General features: G+C 54.1%; 1 protein-coding gene across 2 annotated transcripts in view; it reads left to right on the top strand.

Annotated features, from left to right (window-relative positions):
- The first annotated feature begins 4,152 nt into the window (after positions 1-4,152).
- ARHGAP8 (Rho GTPase activating protein 8) overlaps positions 4,153-19,932 on the top strand; it is a 50,834-nt gene continuing 35,054 nt past the window's right edge. The window contains exons 1-3 of one of the 2 annotated variants that reach the window (XM_055564824.1): positions 4,153-4,232; positions 17,298-17,404; positions 18,871-19,026. In XM_055564824.1, coding sequence (XP_055420799.1) covers positions 17,368-17,404; positions 18,871-19,026 — 193 coding nt within the window. In that variant the 5' untranslated portion in view covers positions 4,153-4,232; positions 17,298-17,367. Of the gene's footprint in view, positions 4,233-10,927; positions 11,038-17,297; positions 17,405-18,870; positions 19,027-19,932 lie in introns of those variants that run through there. The other variant, XM_055564897.1, reaches the window with a different exon arrangement.

The following is a 19,932-nucleotide window of genomic DNA, read 5'->3' as shown; positions in this document are numbered from 1 at the left end:
CTGTCGGGAAACCTTGCTTGGGTTCCTGGCTGGGCTGCACGGCAGCAAATAAAGCCCTTCACCTCGCTGGTCTGTGCCCATAAAGGGGAGGGTTGGAACACGAACTCCTAGACGCCTTTTGGCTCGACTTGGATATCACGCCCGAGTCCACACTTGGTGGGGAAATTTGGTTTCATGGTTTTAGTAGGATTCAAAGCAGACTGCATCTCGGCTCAAGCAGCTGGTAAGGAGAGTTAAATTTGGGGAAAAAACAAACGAGAAGCCCAGGACCACCGACGAGGGGTCTTTCTTTCCTCCTTCCTTTCAAGCTCCCATCCCCCAGCACTTATTAATGTGGAATTTGCGGCTCAGGGGAAAAGCAACTCTCCGACTTCATAAACATTTGTACAGAGCAAATTTAATAAAGCTGGGAATAATACCATTCAGATGTAATTCCTTCATTTTGCATTATTATTCGTTCTTTTCTATCGCAAAGCATTTGAAATGCAAGGAGTCATTGTTAACAGCTACAAAAGGGAATGACTAACTGGTGGGTGACTGATTAGACGTGCTTGGCGAAAAAAAACAGAAGAAAGAACCAAAAAGGGAGCTGCTGTGGGTCTCACAGTTTCTTTCTACTTCTCGCCTTTTATTATGAATGGCGGGACACACCTGCATTCTTTTCCCAGAATCATTCTGTATGACTGCTTTATTGTATATGTTTTAATATCACTAAGCTGTGGTTGTGGAATTTGTATGAGATTTTCACAAAACACAGAAGCGAGGAGGGCAGCATTCCCCCCGACACATCTTAATACCATGAAATTACATTGCTAGTCATAGACCAGCGGGGAAGGGGAGAGGGGTGTTTTCTCTTACTTCTGTCCAAAGTCACTTTTTGAACCAGAAAATTGTCCCAGTTTCATGAGACTGATCTTACCTTGATAATAAAAGATGCTTATATTCCACAAAAGGCAGCATAAACACTAGCTGAAACCCTTCAAGCATGTAAGTCATGGGGCATCTCCTCCATTTCCTTGCCATGTTTTGAGAGGGAAGAAGAGTTTTGACCTAGAAATAGGCCCCCTTCCCGATCCATCCAGGGGCTCATATGTGCACATGACTTAGAGGTCAGGCAGCACCATGGACCCCTCTGTCCTCTCACCTCCAAAGTCCTTTGGGAGCAAGGAAGGTACAAATAATAACCTGCAAGTGTTTCCCTGGTGACTCAGACGGTAAAGAATCCACCTGCAATGCAAGAGACCCTGGTTCAATTCCTGGGTCAGGAAGATCCCCTGGAGAAGGGATAGGCTACCCACTCCAGTATTCTTGCCTGGAGAAACCCCACGGATAGAGGAGCCTGGCGGGCTACAGTCCATGGGGTCACACAGAGTTGGACACGACCGAGCGACTTAACACTTTCACTTTTAGGGGTGTGAGAGGTGAACAAGCCCGCATGCCAGGATGGTCACAGATTCTTTGCACAGAAAAAGGCAGCTGCTTGGGGGACAATAGAAACTGTTGTCATTCATTCATTCATATTGAGAACAGTGACTACCATGTGCTGGACACAGGACTGGACACTTGGAGATACTGCAGTCAGCAAACAGCCTCATAGTGCTGGCCCGCCTCGGAAGGGTGACAGCTGAAGTTTAGAGCCAAGCACTGGTTCCCATTAATATTAAACCGTATTCACTTATTTCATGCTTACCGTTAGCACAACTGCATGAAGCTTTATATTTATTGGTTTGTCTGTGCTGGTTCTTAACCGCGGCACGTGGGGCCGTCGTTGCCCCATGCAGGGTCTTTTAGCTGACATGCCAACTCTTAGTGGTGGCATCTGGGATCTAGTTCCCTGATCAGGGATGGAACCTGGGCCCCCTGCACTGGGAGCTTCTTAGCCACTGGGACCCCCAGGGAAGTCCCTAAGCTGTCCTGAGCTTGGGGAGGATAAAGTTTTGGTCTGTCTAACCCCCTTCCTATCCCTGGAATGGTCGTGTATCTCAGGCTCAGCCACCCAGGTCTTCCCTGGGTGTTCTGCTAGCGCTATAAGGAGAGAAACTCTTTGCAATTTGGTTAAAAAGCATAACAATGTTTTATCAGAGGATACTTTTGGTCATAAGAATTAGAAAGTCCAAACTAGTTTGAACAATAAGAAAATCTATTGATGCCCAAGGAAGTGTGGGCCTCAGCCAGGTTTGATCCAGGGGCTCTACAGGGTCACCAGGAACCCAGGTCCCTGCCATCTCTGCTTTATCCCAAGCCTAGATCTCTTTGCGGTCCCAGGATAGCTGCTTGCTATCCCAGGAGCACCATGCTTATTCATCTAGGGTCGGGGAGAGGGAAAGACAGAGCAGGAATTGTTTCTTCCTCAAACTTCCAGGCAAAGTCCAGCCCATCCCACCAACTGGAGTGTCCTGAACTGCTTGCTGTACCCTGGTGAAGGCCCATGTGATTGGACTCTGCACCAGTCTGTGGCAGAGGGTGATACCACAGTGTGGCCTCTGCAGTCAGATGCCCCCGCCCCCTAGAAATGGGGAGGGTCAATACACCCGATTGTCTTGGCGGCTGGACACTGGCCACTGGGGGCCACAGAGCCCCCTACACGCAACCCCAGAGCTGCCAGCAGCCACACCACCTTCCATGCATGGCAGCCTGGGACTGTGCCCCCTCCCTCCCGAGAGGAGGAGGGGAAGAGGGGGCAGGACAGAGTCTCAGGAAGGACCACCCCCCACCCCCCACCTGAGCTGCTGTGTTGATACCAGGGAAGGGGGCAAGTACAGAACCAAGACATGGGTAAAGAGGCTGCTGCCCTGGGCCACGTGAGAGATGCTGGCGGCCTGGGCCACTTGGACCAGTGTGGGTGGAGAGAAGTGGTGGCGTTGTGACACGTTTTCAAGGAAGAGCTATCAGGGCTCATCCTAGGACCACACGTGGAGGGTGAGGGAACAAGGGGAGCCCAGGATGCACCCTCGGTTTGGAAGGGTCTGGTGGAGAAGGAGGTGGGACACCCAGGAGAGGAGTCCAGGTGGACGTGTGGGGCTTGAGCTGCCTTCGAAGTTCTGCATGTGAAGACGTCACGTGGGCGTCCAGAAACAGGAGTCGGGATTCAGGAGAGTTAGCTGGTGATCATCATTTAGTTGGTGATAGGCTGTTTTGAAAGCCGGAGGCTGGGGAGTGGGTAGAGATGAAAAGAAATGCATACTCAGCCCTGAGAGGGCACTGACCTTCAGAAACCAGGGAGACTGGCGGGGAGGCAGTGGAGACAGAGCTGCAGCCAGAAAGGTGGGCGACAGACACCCGGCCTGATAGAAAGATCCACCTTTAGAATGCCGCTCCTGAACTGCTCTCTGGATGAGAGTCGAAAGCGTTAGGCCCTCAGTTGTGTCTGACTCTGCGACCCCATGGACTGGAGCCCACCAGGCTCCTCTATCCACAGAATTCTCCAGACAAGAATACTGGAGTTGGCATGCCCTTCTACAGGGATCTTTCCCACCCAGGGATCGGAACTCGGGTCTCCGGCATTCCAGGCAGATTCTTGACTGTTTGAGCCACCAGGAAAGCCCTCTGGATTCGAATGCGATCCTATCAGAAGACCAATCCTCCCCTTGCCTGGGGCCCCGGACTCTTCAATGGCACCTCCAGGGCTAAGGGGCCTTTCCTGAGTATATGACACCCCGCCTCAGGGGATCAGTAGGGCTTCCCTGATGGCTCAGATGGTATAGCGTCTGCCTGTAATACGGGAGACCTAGGTTTCATCCCTGGGTCAGGAAGATCCCCTGAAGAAGGAAATGGCAACCCACTCCAGTACTCTTGCCTGGAAAATCCCATGGACGGAGGAGCCTGGTAGGCTACAGTCCATGAGGTCGCAAAGAGGCGGACGCAACTGAGCGACTTCACTTTCACTTTAAGGGGGTCATGGCGTCATCTACGCAATGAACGTGGGCTTGAGCAAACTCTGGGAGTTGGTGATGGACAGGGAAGCCTGGACAGCTTGCAGTCCACGGGGTCGCAAAGAGCCGGACGCGACTGAGCGACCGAACAGCGGCGAAGGGCTGGGGCAGAGGCTCTGCCCATGCGCAGAAATGGTAACTCACGGTGACCCTGGGTCACTCCAGTCCTGAGCTCCAGGGAGATGGCGCCGGAGGGGCGGCGCGAGGGGCGCGGCCTCGCGGGAGCCACGTCCGGGGCGGGGCCAGGTGAGTCGCCGGGCGTCGCGGAGCCCAGGTGAGGCGCCCGTGGGGCTGCGTCAGGTAAGGCGGCGGGGTGTCCGCGGGAGGGAGCCCGCTTGGGCCTGGGCGGGCAGGCGGCGCGGGCTCTGAGGCCCGGCCCAATGCTCCGGCGGGCACGCCGAAGCGGGGCGCGGTACCCGGGGAGCCGCGATCGCCCCAGCCCGGCCCGGCCCCTCGCCCACTCCCGCACACCCCACCTCCCGTTTTCCACGCGCGCGCGCATCCCCCGCTCCCGCCCTTCTCCCCTCCCGACCCCGCCTCACCTCCCAGCCCCCTCCCTACACCCCGTCCCCCACCTCCCTCCCAGCCCCGTCGCTTCTCCCGCCTTTTCTTGTTTGGGTTTGTTCTGGTTGCTTGTTTGGGTTTGTTCTGGTTGGGCCATCTCAGCCCAAACTTTCGCCGACCTCCCCGTTTTTCCTCCCCTCATTCGGGGTCCCCGATCGCCCGCACAGCAGCTCCCTCATCCCGAACTTGGGAGCCATTGACCTGCTTCACAGATGAGAAGACTAAGGCAGAGCACGTGCTGAGTCTCTTCAGGCTCAGGGGCTCCAGCTGGTGGTCACCGCTGGCTGGTCACAGGGGATGGACCCCCACCACCTCCCCACAACAAGACTTAATATGCCCCGAAGTTAAATCAGCCTCCCAAACTGCCAGTTTCGGAGAGAGCCCCAGGTTACCTTCCCTTTTCGCAAACCCTAGCCCAGGGCCACTGTCCACAGCGCTGGGTTCCCCAGGGCCTGGCCAGTTGTGTGGAGAGCTCCCAGGGAGAAGGAAGCAGGGTGGGCGGGGAGGAATTCCTGAGTTTTGGGCGGGGTGGGACCTGGCTTTGACTGCCTGGAGCTCACAGATTTGAGGTTTTGTGGCAGAGGGCTGTGTGGATTCCAAAGAGCACTGTGCGGCTTGTCCGTGAAATGCGGCGTTGACGTTTGTCTTGGTGAGAACTCAAAATCTAAGACTCACCACCAGATATCTTTTGGTTGGTCTCTGTCGGCGGTTTTAGGCTCTTGTTTGTGAGTTTCTGCTTTAACTCGGTGACTTTAAGCCATTTCTCAAGCCAGCAGCAGAGCAGGGACCGAGGGGTGAAGACAGATACAGTGCACAGGCCTGAACCCATCTAGTCCTTGTGGACGCCCACCTCTGCAGTCCCTGCCCAAGGGGGACTCCGAGTCAAGCCTCTGTGTGACATAGGGAAGCCAGAGGCTTGTGGGAGGTCTGGGAGGGCTTCCTGGAGGAGGTGACCATTGAGTTGGGAAATGGGTGAGACGTAGGCAGGAAAGAGTATGCACACTAAGGTCACACAGAAGCTGGCGGGCTGTGGTTGTCTGGGGATAAGTCACGTGTGAGGTGGGGGTAGACATACCTGGGCAGTGCGGGCAGTACGAATGCACTTGGATGATATCACCGAGTCACTGAAATGCAACCTCCGTGAGATGCTTGTTCATTTGTTATATTCGTTTGCTATTTAGATGCCACAAGTAAGTGAAAACAGTATTTGTCTTTTGTTCTGATGTCCTTCACAAAGCAGAATGCCTTCCTGGTCCATCCGTATCATTGCAGATGGCATTATTTCATTCTTTTTTATGGCTTGGTAGTATTCCATTGTCTATCTATGCCACATCTTCAGCCACTCCATCAGTGAGTGCTGAAATGAGATGTTTTGAGGTCTGGAAACTTGACTAAACATCCCATGGATCTTGGCATCTCTCTGACAAGCCAGTGCCATGTGAGGCTGTCCTGGGCACACCATGGATGGTGGCTTTCAGAGAGGCTTTCAGGGATGGTTACAGAGGGGACAGCAAGAGCTCCACCACCCTGGAGGTGCCTGGCGGGCACACCCGCCTCCTGACCTTACCCTCTTTCACCAGTGGGGACGCCGAGGCACAGGAGCAGCAGGATGGGGACAAGGAGCCCCAGGAGGAGGCAGGGACCTAGTTTTTGATCAGGTCACTTTCCCTCCTGGGGACTCAGCCTTTTGACCTGTAAAGTGACGCCCTTGACCATCCTTCCCCAGAAGGTCACACTCACCTTTGCTGAGGCTCTCAGGCCCTACCTGCATGCTTTTTCTTCTTTTGGCTGCCTCGGGTCTTGCTTTCAGCCCACAGGATCTCACTGCGGTGCGCGGACTTAGTTGCTTCATGACTTGCAGGATCTTAGTTCTCAACCAGGGATCGAATCCATGTCCCCTGAACTACAAGGCGGGTTCTTAACCCCTGGACCACCAGGGAAGTCCCCTAACTGCTCACTTATTGCCTTATTCTTCACTCACACATGCCTCCCGAGCAGGGGCTGTTACTGTCCCCTTTTACAGATGAGGAAACTGAGTCAGGGAGGTTTAGACGACTTTCTGAGGTCACTTGGCCAGGCAGAAAGTGGAGAGCCTAGCATGCTGCAACAGCAGCGTCCACGCCCTCCCCAGCGGCAAGCGGGTGGGAAGGGAGAGGGAGGGGCAGCCCCAGGGCCCTGAGGTCTGCCTCCTGGGGGATGACATTCCAAGCCTTCCAGTGACTTCTCTTCAAGTCTGTGTGAGAGTAGCTTGGGGATAAAAGAAATGCTTTCAGTTTCCTTTCAGGTAAATTAACTTTTCCTTCAATCTTTTGATTGAAACTGATGCTCAAGGAAGATGTGATGGGTGTATCCAGGGGCTTCCCTGGCCGCCCAGGGCACATCGGAGGTTTCCTTCTGCGCGGGGATGCCCTTGGAGATGCCCAGGGGAGGGCACCGCCCCAGCCATAGTCCTGGAGGCTCCCAAGGCTGCTGGCAGCTGGGTCTGGCCTCTGTCCAGTTTCCTGGGTCCCCGTTTTCTCCCCTCCCAGGCAGGCAGGGTGTCCTGAGCCTCAGAGCAGGTGGGCTGTGCTCTGGTCAACAGTTGCCGCTGGTGCCTGCCTCCCTGAGCCCTCATCCCGGCCAAGTGACCAAGAGTTGCTCGCCAGGAGCTGGTCACCCGCGCCCTGGTTTCCCCGTAAAATACGGGCAGTGCTGTCAACTACTCAGGGGGTTCCTGGGAGGAAGAAACAAATGTGATTTGTATGGAGTGCCTGAATCACGGCGTGGCAGCTTTATCCATCTTTTACCCCTCTTAGGACTAGTCGTCTCCCTCCCCCCACACCCAGGGAAGACTGTGGGGACTGAGCTAGGTTGAAACCTGTTCCCCAGCCCTTCTTTCTGCAGTGACCCTGGTCAGAGCAGGGCACAAGAAGTTGGACGGCTGGAGCCAGTGGCTGTTCCGTAGAAGGAACTGGTTTGGCAGGTCAGGAGTCCAGAACCTTCTGGGAACCTGCCCACTCTCTCCCCCTACCTGGTTATAAAACGAAAACAAAGGAGGCCTCCTGGGGACTGGGTCAGGGCATTTATCATCCACAGAAAAGCTGCGGGTGGTTGAAGCCAGAGGGCGGAAGATTTGAACCTGCGGGGCATGTGTGGGGCTTCCAGAAAGCACCTCCTCCGGGACCATGACCCCCTGGGGTCAAGTTCTAGGGGCCTCTGCGGGCCCTGGCCGCTGTGAAGGGCTCTGCTCCCACCCTTGTCCCCAGAGCTCCCAGGTCGGGGAGCTGTGTAACAGCTTGCTGTTGTAACAGCTTGCATTGTATGCGGGAGGGCTGATGGATTACTTAAGAATTTGTGATATTCCAAGGACTTCCCTGATAGTTCAGTTGGTAAAGAAGCTGCCTGTAATGCAGGAGACCCGGATTCGATTCCTGGGTCGGGAAGATCTGCTGGAGAAGGGATAGGCTACCACTCCGGTATTTTGGGGCTTCCCTTGTGGCTCAGCTGATAAAGAATCTGCCTGCGGGAGACCTATGTTCGATCCCTGGCTTGGGAAGATCCCCTGGAGAAAGGAAAGACTACCCACTCCAGTATTCTGGCCTGGAGGATTCCATAGACTGTATAGATATAGTCCATGGGGTCGCAAAGAGTCGGACAAGACTGAGCAACTCTCACTTTCACTTTCATGGAATAGCAAGGAGAGATAAGAAAGCCTTCCTCAGTGATCAGTGCAAAGAAATAGAGGAGAACAATAGAATGGGAAAGACTATAGAGATCTTTTCAAAAATTACCAAGGGAACGTTTCATGCAAAGATGGACTCAATAAAGGACAGAAATGGTAGGGACCTAACAGAAGCAGAGGATATTAAGAGGTAAGAATACACAGAAGAGCTGTACAAAAAAGATCTTCATGACCCAGATAACCACGATGGTATGATCACCCACCTAGACATCCTGGAATGAGAAGTCAAGTGGGCCTTAGGAAGCATCACTATAAACAAAGCTAGTGGAGGTGATGGAATTCCAGTTGAGCTATTTCAAATCCTGAAAGATGTTGCTATGGAAGTCCTGCACTCAATATGCCAGCAAGTTTGGAAAACTCAGCAGTGGCCACAGGATTGGAAAAGGTCAGTTTTCATTCTAATCCCAAAGAAAGACAATGCCAAAGAATGCTCAACTACCGCACAATTGCACTCATCTCACATGCTAGCAAAGTAATGCTCAATTCTCCAAGCAAGGCTTCAACAGTACATGAACCGAGAACTTCCAGATGTTCAAACTGGATTTAGAAAAGGCAAAAGAACCAGAGATCAAATTGCCAACATCTGCTGGATCATTGAAAAAGGAAGAGAGAAAAACATCTCCTTTATTGACTACGCCAAAGCCTTTGACTGTGTGGATCACAACAAACTGTGAAAAGTTCTTCAAGAGATGTGGATACCAGCCCACCTGACCTGCCTCTTGAGAAATTTGTATGCAGGTCAAGAAGCAACAGTTAGAACCAGACTGGTTCCAAATTGGGAAAGGAGTACGTCAAGGCTGTATATTGTTCCCCTGCTTATTTAACTTATATGCAGAGTACATCATGTGAAATGCCGGGCTGGATGAAGCACAGACTAGAATCAAGATTGCTGGGAGAAATATCAATAACCTCAGATACGCAGATGACCCACCCTTATGTCAGAAAGCAAAGAGGAACTGAAGAGCCTTTTAATGAAAGTGAAAAGGAGAAGGAAAAAGATGGCTTAAAACTCAACATTCAGAAAACTAAGATCATTGCATCTGGTCCCATCACTTCATGGCAAATAAATAGGGAAACAATGGAAACAGTGAGAGACTTTATTTTGGGGGACTCCAAAATCACTGTAGATGGTGACTGCAGCCATGAAATTAAAAGACATTTGTTCCTTGGAAGAAAAGCTATGACCAACCTGCTATGCTAAATCACTTCAGTCGTGTCCGACTCTGCACGACCCCATAGATGGAAGCCCACTAGGCTCCCCCGTCCCTGGGATTCTCCAGGCAAGAACACTGGAGTGGGTTGCCATTTCCTTCTCCAATGACCAACATAGACAGCATATTAACCTAGACAGCATATTAAAAAGCAGAGACATTACTTTGCTGACAAAGGTCCATAGTCATGGACCATATTCATAGTCAAAGGTCCAGAGTCAAAGCTGTGGTTTTTCCAGCATGGATGTGAGAGTTGGGCCGTAAATAAGTTATTTTTTATCAGGATCTGAGTAAGATTAATCTTGTCTTCTGATCACCACCTGGCTTGCATAGCCCTGGTGACCGTTAGTGTTCACTGCCTCTGGAGTGCCCAGCCGTTCAGAATGATGGCTCATCTGGACTTTATTTGATCGTCACTGTGGCACTGGTGGAGGGCAGGGTTTGTGCCCATTTCACAGGTAGGGAAGTAGGGTCTGAGGGGGCAGACTGGCCTCATTGAGGAGGCCCCCTGAGTAGGAGTGACCCGGACTGGAGCCCGTTCCCCTGACTCTTCCTCTGTTCTGCTTGCTCACAGTGCCGGCGCAGGGGCTGGGGTCAACACTTCAGGGTACAGAGGGGTCTCTGGACCGGACGCAGAGAGGGCAGAACCAGGTCCCTGGCTCTGGAAAGTACGGGTGGCCTGATCACCCCCCGGGACTTGGGGTGCTTTTCTCTCTGGCTGCATTATTGTCGTTCAGTTGCTCAATTGTGTCCAATTCTTTTCGACCCCTTGGACTGCAGCTCTCCAGGCTTCCCTGTAATTCACCGTCTCCCAGAGTTTGTTCAAACTCATGTCCATTGAGTCGGTGGTGCCATCCAACCGTCTTGTGCTCTGTCGTCCCCTTCTCCTGCCCTCAAACTTTCCCAGCATCAGGGTCTCTTCCAGTGAGTTGGCTCTTCGCATCAGGGGACCAAAGTATTGGAGCCTCAGCTTCAGCATCAGTCCTTCCAGTGAATATTCAGGGTTGATTTCCTTTAGTATTGACTGGTTTGATCTTGTTGTCCAAGGGGCTGTCAACAGTCTTCTCCAGCACCACAATTTGAAAGCATCAGTTCTTCGACACTCATCCTTCTTTTTGGTCCAACTCTCACATCTGTACATGACTACCGGAAAAACCATAGATTTGACTATATGGACCTTTGTCAGCAAAGTATTGTCTCTGCTTTTTAATATGCTCTCTACGTTTGTCATAGCTTCTCTTCCAAAGGGAAAGTCTTTATTTGACCTGGCTAAACTGTAACCAAATCTTCCTATACAGAAGGATCTGAAGGTGGAGGGGAGGTTTATCCCTGTGGATCCCACCTCCAAGGGGACCAGTGAGGAGGCAGATTTGAATTCAGCCTGAATTATTGACTTGGATTTGAGCCAATGGTCATAACAGGAACCATATGGATCGCTCACTCCCTGCGGTCGCGATGTGTTGCAGGGAGAGGGGACAGCAAGTGCAAAGGCCCTGACGCAAGAACAGCCCGACCTGTTTGAGGCTCAAGCCTGAGGCCTGTGTGGCTGGAGCAGAGACAGCGGGGGTGGAGCCCAGAGGCATGAGATGCGCCCCTGAGGGCCGTGCAGGTGAGAGGCGCACACCTGAGCGAGCACCTGGGTGCCAGGGCAGGGCCAGGGATGCTGGGGAGGGGAGCGGCCCCCAGGCTTGAGGCTGGTGTCTACGAGAACCACAGGAGGGGGTGGGCGGCCCCAGCAGCACTCGGCAGACCCCCACCCGACCCCACCTTGTCTCTTCAGCCCAGCGCCCCTGGCACTTGCGGGCAGGCCTCTGACAACGTCGTGCAGCAGGTCGCAGCTCATTGGGACCTTGCTGTCGCCACCTTTGGGTGTTTCCCCCAGCTGTCGTGCCCGGTTCCAGTGGCTTCGGGCCCTGCTACTTGTGAGAAGTCTACATCTGCCTTCTCGCCAGCGTCCGGGGTGTTGTTTGTGATGAAGAGTGGGTAGTGGGGATCTGTATCTGTAAATCTGTGACATCGCTGAGACAAAAGGGTGAAAATTGCTCTTGATGGGGTGTACCCCGAGACCCTGGGGTCCCAGCTTGGTGGTGGCCCCCCTCTCAGCCCCTCCCCTCACGCCTGGACTTGCACCCCTGCCCTGATGGGACCCTGCCAGCCCCTTTCTCCCTGGGTGCCCTCCCTGTCTATATGGGGTCCGCGCTGGATGGCCTCGAGCCCACCCCGCCCTCCGCACAGAGCCTCTCATCAGCGCCCCCATCCTGAGCAGGGGGTGGGGCTGTGCAAATATGGGGGTAGGCTCTCACTCTGTGCGCCCCACACATCGCCTGCACCACTCAAATTAGGTCTGGTACTGGTTTGCCCGAGCTAAGTAGGTGATAATTTGTAACTACGGCATTAGGATAATTGCGAGAGTCTATTTGTCTAATGTGCAAATATATTTTTATAGCAACAAACCATTTTGCTATGAATTACAATTAGAGCCGTCACATGGTCAGAAGCCTCTTTTGCGTGCTGATGCCCCTGGTCTGCAGCTCCAGCTGGCATAGCCTCACGATGCTGGTGGCACCTTAGCGCCCATGTCCCCCAACCTGGGTTTGTGATTCCCGGCTCAGAGGGAAAGGGCTTGGCAGTGAGAGGCCCAGGGAGGAGAGGAGACATGTGGGGACCCAGGCGGAGGGTGAGGGAGGCCGGGGGTGATGGAGCTGGTGCTCTGACGCCTGCCACCAAGGAGAAACGGTCCATTTGTGAGGTTTGTTGTTCAGCCACCAAGTCATGTCCAATTCTTTGTGACCCTTTGAATTGCAGCATGCTAGGCTCCCCGTCCTTCAGTATCTCTCAGAGTTTGCTTAAACTCATGTCTGTTGAGTCAGTGATGCCATCCAGCCGTCTCGTCCTCTGTCGTCCCCTTCTCCTTCCTTCAGGCTTTCCCAGCCTTAGGGGCTTTTCCAATGAGTCAGCTCTTTGTATCAGGTGGCCAAAGTATTGAAGCTTCAACTTCAGCATCAGTCCTTCCAATGAATATTCAGAACTGATTTCCTTTAGGATGGACTGGTTGGATCTCCTTGCAGTCCAAGGGACTCTCAAGAGTCTTCAACAGCGCATTTCAAAAGCATCAATTCTTCAGCCCTCAGCCTTCTTTATGGTCCAACTCTCACATCCGTACATGACTACTGGAAAAACTATTGCTTTGACTAGACGGACTTTTGTCAGCAAAGTGATGTCTCTGCTTTGCATTAAGCTGTCTAGGTTGGTCACAGCTTTTCTTCCAAGGAGCAAGCATCTTGTAATTTCGTGGCTGCAGTCACCATCCATAGTGATTTTGCAGCCCAAGAAAATAAAATCTGTCACTGTTTCCACTTTTTCCCCATCTATTTGCCATGAAGTGATGGGGCTGGATGCTGTGATCCTAGTTTTTTGAGTGTTGCATTTTAAGCCAGCTTTTTCACTCTCCTCTTTCACTTCATCAGGAGGCTCTTCAGTTTCTCCTCACTTTCTCCCATTACTAGTTTCATCTGCACATCTGAGGTTGTCAGTATTTCTCCCGGCAATCTTGATTCCAGCTTGTGATTCACCGAGCCCGGCATTTCGCATGACATACTCTACATAGACGTTAAATAAGCAGGGTGATAGAAGTTAAATAAGCAGGGTGACAATATACAGGCTTGGCGTACTCCTTTTCTGATTCTGATTGTAAATGTTAATCATATCCACAAACACCTTCACAGCAACATCTAGGCTGATGTTTGACCAAACAGCTGGGCACTGTAGCCCAGCCAAGCTAACGTATAAAACCAACCATCACAAGGCTGGTGCAGAACCCACAGCTCCAAGGGCCTTCTCGACCCATCAGAGCCACTTGGGGCTCCTGGGCCTGGAGAGCAGCTGTGCGGGGCCTGATGGGAGCAGTACACTGGCCTCCCTGAGGATCACCTAGGCAGCATGGGGTGGGTTGCGGGAGGGTCTTCCTTCCCCTGCCCTGGCCGTGTGTCCGTCCCACATGGGGTGGGGTCCCCCTGAGCACATGCAGCAGGGGGCCAAGGTGGGCCCCCGGGCCCTGATCCAAGCCCGGGGAGCAGCCCATGACAGCAGGTGAGCCTTCTATTTCCCTCAGCTATGGGCCTGCAGGGCCCGCTCCGCCCGACAGTTACCCTCCCCCCAGCCCTCCCTGACCACAACAAAGCGTGGATTGCGTGTGACACGCTCAGGCCCCGGTGCCCAAACTTCAAAACCGATAACGCTGCCTGTGCTGTTTGAGATAGGCGGCTGGGTGAAGGTTTTGAGCTTGTAAAGGAAAAAGCAGGAGTGACAAGCACTCTGGGTTTTGCGGCAGAGTCTGGAGGGAAAACAAAGCCTTCCTGGCCCCGGAGGGTTGGGGTTTCAGGCTGTGCTCCAGGGTTGACCGGAGCTCCCCCCACCCCACTACTCTGGCGGCCAAGGGGGAGGCCTGGGGCCCCGTGGTGGCTCACCCTGGTGTCAGTGCCTCCCGCGAGGCTTTGAAGCAAGAATGTTCTGGATCTTTCCTCCCCCGGTGGGCGGGCCCCCAGGAAGCAGCCCCTGGGTTTCCAATCAGGCACCCCTGTGCCCGGCTTCCCCCCAGTGCCCTCAGCTGGTTGCTCTCAAGCTGTTTGTAACAGGATGGCCTGCCAAGGTGGACACGCAGGGCTGGGAGCTCGGGCGCTCAGGGTGGGCTGCCGACAGGGTGCCCCCCTCCCATCTTCAAACCTCGGGAGCCCCTTCCGCTTGTCATGAGCTGTCAGTGGAATGAGAGGGTGGCCCCGAGTCCCCCACAGGACGGGCTGCAGCCCCCCAGGCCCCTGTGCCAGGCAGCCGGGCTCTCTGGTGACCAGGTTCACCCTGCCAGGGCTCCTAGCAGACCAGCTGCCCGGGCGGGTACAGAGCTGTGGGTGTAGACGATTGAGTTTCTTTTCCCACTTTCACTGCAGCTGGCGGGGCGAGGGCCCCCTGCCCGGCCTGGGTACAGGGGCTCAGGCCTGGGCTCACCCCTGCTGCCCTCCCAGGCCCCCCCCAGCTTGGGGAAGGCAGGATTTGGAAGGCAGCCCTATGTTCCCGACATGGAGAAGATGGGCTTGTAGAGGGTGTGCCAGGGACCCATGAGCCCTCACCCCCCTGTTCCTGGGATCTCTGCCCCTCTTTCCCACCCCTCCCCCTCTCATGGGCTCTCCCCCTGTGCCCTGCCCAGGGTCTTCCACCCACAGCCAGCTGGGCTCGGCCCAGAGAGGGCACAACCCTTGGCAAAGCCACACAGCCATCCGGGACAGCAGAGTGCCCCCCCGGGGAGCAGCTGGCAGGGTTCACAGCGGCAGGGGGCCGGGGGGAGGCTGGTTGAAATGGCGCCAGGAAACCGGCCCTGGTGGCGTGGCCCCCAGATTGTGGAGAGCTCTCAGAGGGGAGACGCGGGAACCCCAGGCTCAGCTGCGTCAGGAGAGCGCGACTGAGACAGGAGTCCCGGGAGGTGCCCTGAGTGACTCGAGCCACTGCGCCTCACGGGCCTCAGCTTTGTTCTCTGACAAACGGGGTGATGGAGCCAGGCAAAGGCTTCTCCCACCTGCCCTCCTTCCGTCTCCAGCTGTTTTTAAGAAAACACATGCTTTTCCCCTTGATTTGGAAATTGGTGCCATCCGTTATGGGCTTTCTCTGTCTTTCTCTCTCTCTTAGCTGAACTCCTAGAAGGTGATACAGCCCTCCTGCCTCCCCTGCTGACTGTTTCAGCATCTGAGCGTAAAGACGTTCTCCAAATAACCCGACACCATCCTCCGCCCTGAGACGCGCGTCCACACCGACAGCTGCCTTCAGCGTCTGTGGACTCCGGCCGTTTGCAGTTTGGGGCTGTTTCAGTGCTGCGGTCAGAATGCTCCAGCCCGCGCCCTTATTCACACGGATGCACACACTCTGCTGCGTGTGTGCAACTGTGGGGTCTGGGGCATACAGATTTTTTTTTTTTCACTTTAGATTAGATTGCAGTGTTTGACCATCGGCAGCTGTCACAGACCAGCACGGACTCTGACTTCTCCCCCACAGTGGGCAGGTGCAGCCTCGCTGAGCTGGCTCTGAGGGGTCCCCCTGGAGACGGGGCTGGCCTCTCCCTCCTTGCCCCCCACCCCGACCCTCTGCTCTTTGTATCTGTGGCCAGTGGCCTGGAGTCCCACAGCACCGCCCTTCAGGGGCTGGCTCCCGGATCTCTGCCTCAGTTCTCCCATCTGTAAAATAAGGTGGAAAATGGCACTTAGCGACTAAGTGGGTTTTGTTTTTTTTTTTAAGACGTCAAGGTTTAAAATGTTTTTGTATTCATAAAACCTTATTAATGTAGTTTATATGACTTAACCTTATATTAAGTGTAATACAGGCTTTTGCAAACATGAAAGAGGGACAAACGTGGAAAAATAAATGGATTTATAAATCCTAATTCTAGAACTCAGAGAAGCCAGCATTTTAAAAACAATGTTCTGAAGACTTCCCTGGCAGTCCAGCGATTAGGACTCACCAGTTTTCACTGCCGGGACCTGGGTTCAGTCCCTGGTCAGGGAACCTAAGATCCCACAAGCCATGAGGCACGACAAAGTACAAATAAATAAATAAAAAAGCAATGTCCTGTTTCTTTTCACTACTCAAAAGTTAGACCAAACTGAATATGCCATTTTCACCTAGCACTGTTCAGTTTTAAAAACACCTTTACTAAGATATAATTCACAAAATATATAATTTACCAGTTTATAGTTCTGTGGTTTTTAGTGTAATTGCAGATATGGACAGCCATCACCATAGTCAATTTTAGGACATTTTCTTCACCTCAAAAAGAGTCCATTCTGCTTGGCTGTCACCTCCCTAATCTCTGCCCACCCCCACCCCCACTTTCTAGTACCCAGTGGCCTACTCTCTGTCTCTGTGGGTCTGCCTGCTCTAGACTTTTCTAGAATGGACTCATTCTGTGGACTCATGCCATCTTTTGTGGTCTGGCTTCTGTCATGCGTGCTAAGTTGCTTCAGTCGTGGCCAACTCTATGTGAGCCTACGGACTACAGCTGGGCAGGCTCCTTTGTCCATGGGGATTCTCCAGGCAAGAATACTGGGGTGGGTTCCATGCCCTCCTTTCACTTAGCATAATATTTTCGAGGATCACCCATGTTGTACCAGGTGTCCGTACTTCATTCCTTTTTATGTACCATAATATTCCACCGTTCGGATAGTAATGTAAAGACTTGCACAGGTTTTGCATCAGCCTCCAGGGCACAGAATAACCAGGTGGCGAACTCTTAGCTGGTGGTGATTACCTGCTGTGCAGCCATGCGCTGCTCCAAGTGATCTTTGCCAGCCTCAGTAGCCCTCTCTGTAAAGCGGGTACAGGAGTGAGCGTGTGAATCTGTGAGGCGGTGGTGAAGAAGCAAAGATGCTGTCCTCGAAGTGTGTTGGCCCTGGAGGTGCTGTTCTCTCTCCACATCCCTTCTCCCCTCCACTGCCCTCTGTCCTGCTCTCCTGGGACAGGGGGCTGTTGGGCAGGGGGTGCCCTGTCCACGTGCACTCATCAGTGGGCAGGACCTGCAAAGGATGAGGTCAGATATAGGAGCCCAAACGTGGGGTGGATGCCACCGTCCAGGGGTCCAGCTCCCAGGACCTCACGTGGTTCGTCGAGGGGCAAGTTTCCCACGGGTCGGGGGTAAAGGGGGTGCGCTGGGCAGGTTGAAAGCCAAACACGAAAGTGACGTGAGGTCTAGGCGACTAGGAGGTGGCTGCTTTTTCTTTGTCAAAGAGGGAAATTGAAGAGCAAGCAGGCCATGTGAAAGGTGCTCCTTTATTCCTCACGCTCGGCAATCCTGCGTTAAACGTTCGCCGATTCAATGTGCTTCTCCCTCAGGGTGTCGGAAGGATCCTCGGGAGGTAGCGTCCAGACGGTGCCTCCGGGCTGCCCTACGCCCCAGCAGAGCATGTCTGGGCTGGACCTGGAGGAGCTGGCCGAAATAGGTACATTATGCTCTCTTCCAGCCCCATCCCAGGAGGAGATTGGCGGTTTTCTCTCTGGGGCTCTGTGTCCTTTCCTCTTCTGTTTTTTTTTTAAGATCTATTTATTTTGAGTTTTGGCTGTGCTGGGTCTTCACTGCTGCTCTTAGGCTTTCTCTACTTGCGGCAAGCAGGGGCCACTCCTTGTTAGGGTGTGTGGGCCGCTCGTTGGTGTGGCTGCTCGCGTGTGGAGCACAGGCTTAGGTGTGTGGGCCTCAGTAGTTGAGGTGCAGGGGCTCAGCAGCTGTGGGGCACGGGCTTAATTGCCTGGAGGCACGTGGGATCTTCCTGGAGCAGGGATCGAACCTGTGTCCTCTGCATTGGCAGGAGGATTCTTAACCACTGCACCACCAGGGGAGCCCTTTCCTCTTCTTGTAAGGACATGGCATTGGATTTAAGGTCCACCCTGATCCAATGTGACCTCACCTTAATTCATTTCGTCTCTAAAGACACTGTTTCCAAACGAGGTCCCATCGTGGGTTTCTGGGTAGAATGAAATTTCGTGGTCACACTATTCATCCAGTGTACCTGGAGACTGAAGTCTGCCCTCACCCAAAATGTGAAGTTCCTGCTCCTTTTCCAACTGAAAACATTTCTGAAGGAACCTGGATTTGTTTCATATGAAGGAACCTTCTGTACTAAAACTAAACTTCGGAAGGCAGCCCTTTCTTCCTGCCTCGTGGCACAGGGACCCCAGCTACTGCCCTTCACCCCAGCCACGGCCTCCTGCCGGCCACCGGTGTCAGCATCTCTCAGGAAGGGCCCAAGTCAGAATTCGGAGCTGGGAAATCGGGTTCAGGCCACACCCTGTGACCCCAGGGTCATTCTCTCCTCTGAGCCTCAGTTACCCCTGCTGTCAGTGCGGAGGACAGCAGCCAGCCCCCGGGTTTGTTTTACTCATTTTACTCTTTCCATGGGGTGTACACTGAGCAGGTGCAGAGATGGGCACATAGTGGGTGCACACTGAGTGGGCACATAGTGGGTGCACAGCAAGTGGGCATACAGCGGGTGGGCACATAGTGAGTACACACTACTGGGCATGTGGTGGGTACACAGCAGAGACAGGCACATAGTGGGTGCACAGCGAGTGGGCACGTAGTGGGTGTACAGCAGAGATGGGCACATAGTGGGTGCACAGCAAGTGGGCAGGTAGCGGGTGTACAGCGGAGATGGGCATGTAGTGGGTACACACTGAGTGGGTGCATAGTGGGTGTACAGCAGAGATGGGCACATAGTGGGTGCACAGCAGAGATGGGCACATAGTGGGTGCACAGCAGAGGTAGGCATGTAGTAGGTGCACAGGGTGGGTGCATAGTGGATGCACAGCAAGGCGAGGTGCGTGTCCTGTTAAAAGGCCTCAGGCGGCTCCCTCGCTGTCCTCCTTCCTGAGGAATGCAGTGACCCTCCCCTAACCCTGCCGTCTGCCACAGAGCTGCAGAGAGATGAGGAGGAAGCCGCTGCCCTGGGTGCCGCAAGAAGGCCCTCGGTGGCATCCTCCGTGGTGCCCCCGGCTGGCCCGGACCCCGAGCTGAGCACGAACCACCCCTTCTATGACGTGGCCCGACACGGCATCCTGCAGGTGGCAGGTGAGTCGCTGCGGGGTGGTTGGTCCCCGGGAGCGCTGCTGCGCCGGCCTTCCTGAGGGCCCGCGGTGTGTGGCGGGCTCGGCAGGGCTGTGCTCATAGCCTGAAAACTGCAGCAGAAAGGACCCACCAGTGCTTTGCCAATGCACATGGCACAGCCGTCTGAGCATCACCCGAGTGCTCTGAGTAGCCACCAGGCAGTGTCTATAAAGAGCATAGGCCGGAATTATACGGATTGCTTTACTAACCAATGACGCCGTTATGCTACTGCTCAGCAAAAGCAGCAAACCTCTGCCAAACTCAGAAGCGAGCGGCCCCACGCCCAGCAGCTGGCCAGAGGGGAGTCTCTTGCATCACTTTTATGTTCCCTGAGAAATCCGGGCCACGCCGCTCACATGCACGTCTCACACAGGCAGCGTTTTGGTCAGGGTCCCCAGAGACACAGCCGATAGGCTGTATGGAGATAGCATCCGAGGACATTTCTCGTAGGAACCGGCTCTCACGCAGTGAGGGATGCTGAGAAGTCCCATGACCTGCCCTCCACAAGCCGAGACCAGGCTGTACCTGCTGTTAAGTCCTGGTCCGAGTCTGGGTGAGCCCGTGTCTTTTCCAGTTGGGGCACCCAGGGAGAGCAGACCTCGGGGTTCCCTCCCTGAGGACCAGCCCTCCACCCCCTCCTCCCAGGCCTCACCTTGGCGTCCGCTGTGTCCCCTCACCCCTGTCTCAGGTCCACTCTCCTTTGTGGCCTGAGGACCCGGGGAACACAGCTCAGGACATGGACCCTTCTCCTGCTCCTCCAGCAGGTGGCATGTGACAGTTTAGGACTGCCACCCACCAAGGGGCCCACTTCAGGTATACCAGACGTCACCCCACCAAGCTGCCTCCTAATTCTGCTCCCAGGGACTGCCT

The sequence above is a fragment of the Bubalus kerabau genome, chromosome 1, assembly GCF_029407905.1.
Source record: "Bubalus kerabau isolate K-KA32 ecotype Philippines breed swamp buffalo chromosome 1, PCC_UOA_SB_1v2, whole genome shotgun sequence".
Taxonomy (NCBI): domain Eukaryota; kingdom Metazoa; phylum Chordata; class Mammalia; order Artiodactyla; family Bovidae; genus Bubalus; species Bubalus kerabau.
Note: the sequence above shows the minus strand (reverse complement) of the source record. Positions and strands in the feature narration are given on the sequence as shown.